Source organism: Perca flavescens, chromosome 1, assembly GCF_004354835.1.
Source record: "Perca flavescens isolate YP-PL-M2 chromosome 1, PFLA_1.0, whole genome shotgun sequence".
Lineage (NCBI taxonomy): Eukaryota > Metazoa > Chordata > Actinopteri > Perciformes > Percidae > Perca > Perca flavescens.
Window position 1 is genome coordinate 44,094,426 of NC_041331.1, and position 2,500 is coordinate 44,096,925.

The following is a 2,500-nucleotide window of genomic DNA, read 5'->3' on the forward strand; positions in this document are numbered from 1 at the left end:
TTCTTAAATTCATCTGATAACTGATCCGCCTGTGTTTCACATCCAAATGTTGAGAACAAACTCAGTATACCTGACACCTGGTCTGGTCTACAGGCCAGGTACTGGTCTACAGGCCAGGTACTGGATCCAGTACCTGGTCTGGTCTACAGGCCAGGTACTGGAGTAGAGGCCAGAATCCGTCCACTGTGTCTGGCCCTAAAGAATAACAAAGACTGAGTCATTGTAACTTCTTTATTTATCAGGTAACTGTAAAAGTAAATAATCATACTAATTGTTTTGCATAAGCTTTCATACGATATTTACGAACACGTTCATGAGATGTGTCTTTTCATTGATTTATCGTCTTGACAGGAGAGCAGGGGCTTCATCAGAGCAGATATCGTGTTGGTAGCTTTCTGTTAGCTGCATGTGAAGTAAAGGAACTGTGTAATGAGGTTGAGGGGATCAGTCCTAAACTACTACATGACTTTCCTCTATAAACACGTGTGAAAGCTGGAAGCTGAAAGCCTAAACTGGATTGCTGGCAGAAATGTGTAGTAGGAATAGTTTGACAGAGTGGAAATGGGTTTACTTAGTCAGTATTAGTCAGAAGTACATGTGGAGTGCTGTCAGTAGCGAGAAAAACGAAAATAATCGGTGCTGCCTACGCCGTGTTATCCTCCTGCTACAGACGGCAAGACGAGTGCTTAGGGACCGTCTACAAACTACAACACATATTCATAAATAGGCATATGCTTATTTTTTTTAAAGTAAGTGATGTAGTACAGCTAGCAGGATACACATTATAATTGAGGTAAGTTTGGAGACACTACCTTATTTAACCATTAAATTAATAAATATTTGTGTATCTTTTTTCAGTGTTGTAGTTTGTAGACAGTCCCTAAGCACTCGTCTTGCTGTCTCAACACCAGAACTAAACAGAGCTGAATTAACACAACTTAATGCATTTCTTTCACATCTACTGCAGTCGGAGTCACTGTGTTCACTCAGAAGGAATCCCTTCACATGGCTAGGCACCAATAATGACATCTCCAACATGTTAGGAGGCTGAAAGCACATTTAAAGTCTGCCCTGTTTCAGCCTCCTGGGTGCTAACGCTAGCAGGAGGATAACACGGTGTAGGCAACACCCATTGGTTTAGTTTTTCTGTTTTTTTTGTCACTTTTTGTCACTTTGTTTTGACATTTTAGACACTTTATATCACTTTTTTCTGACACTTATGTCACTTTTTGGACATTTTTCTCACTTTTTTTCAAAGGTTTTATATGTTAAAAGGTATAAGAGTTAGATAGATAGATAGATAGATAGATAGATAGATAGATAGATAGATAGATAGATAGATAGATAGATGTAGAGATAGATAGATAGATAGATAGATAGATAGATAGATAGATAGATAGATAGATAGATAGATAGATAGATAGATAGAGATAGATAGATAGATAGATAGATAGATAGATAGATAGATAGATAGATAGATGTAGAAACAGGCCCAGTCATGCTAGGGATGTCCTCACAGACTGCTGGATGGTTTCTGGAGCTTTGAGGAGTCAGAAGTAGACAGAAGAAGTCAGATGGATCATCCTAATGAACAAAGTCCTAAACACAAAGCTACGTTGTTTTGTAAATGATGATGTCACCATGATGTCACCAGGATGCGGCACTCCCGCCATCCCTCCCGTCATCACCGGATATTCTCGTATCGTCAACGGTGAGGAGGCCGTGCCCCACTCCTGGCCCTGGCAGGTGTCCCTGCAGGTAAACACACACAGACACACACACACACACACACACACACACACACACACACACACACACACACACACACAGACACAACAAACTCAGAGACACACACACTCAGAGACACACACACACACACACACTCAGATACACAGTCACAGACACACACACACACACACACACACACACACACAGACATACACACACAAACACACACACACACACAAACACACACACAGACACACACACACACACACACACACACACACACACACACAGACACACACACACACACACAGACACACAGCTGATTTGTTGAACTCATTTCAGATGAATGATTTTAAACAGAAGTAACTTTGATATTTTTACAGTTAACATGAGTTGTGTTAGTGAACGTGCTCTGACTCTGTTTCAGGACTAGTTAACATGAGTTGTGTTAGTGAACGTGCTCTGACTCTGTTTCAGGACTCATGAGTTGTTTAGTGAACGTGGACTCTGTTTCAGGACTAGTTATGAGTTGTGTTAGTGAACGTGCTCTGACTCTGTTTCAGGACTAGTTAACATGAGTTGTGTTAGTGAACGTGCTCTGACTCTGTTTCAGGACTAGTTAACATGAGTTGTGTTAGTGAACGTGCTCTGACTCTGTTTCAGGACTAGTTAACATGATTTGTGTTAGTGAACGTGCTCTGACTCTGTTTCAGGACTACACCGGCTTCCACTTCTGCGGAGGCTCTCTGGTCAACGAGAACTGGGTGGTGAC

The 2,500-nt window shown here is 41.4% G+C and overlaps 1 protein-coding gene across 1 annotated transcript in view; it reads left to right on the forward strand.

Moving 5' to 3' along the window:
• Positions 1-2,500, forward strand: part of LOC114556195 (chymotrypsin A) — a 6,090-nt gene that overhangs the window by 212 nt on the left and 3,378 nt on the right. Inside the window, exons 2-3 of the mRNA XM_028579088.1 lie at positions 1,655-1,758; positions 2,442-2,500. The exon at positions 2,442-2,500 is cut by the window's right edge and continues 21 nt beyond it. Of these exons, the coding sequence (XP_028434889.1) occupies positions 1,655-1,758; positions 2,442-2,500 (163 nt within the window). The remainder of the gene's footprint in view (positions 1-1,654; positions 1,759-2,441) is intronic.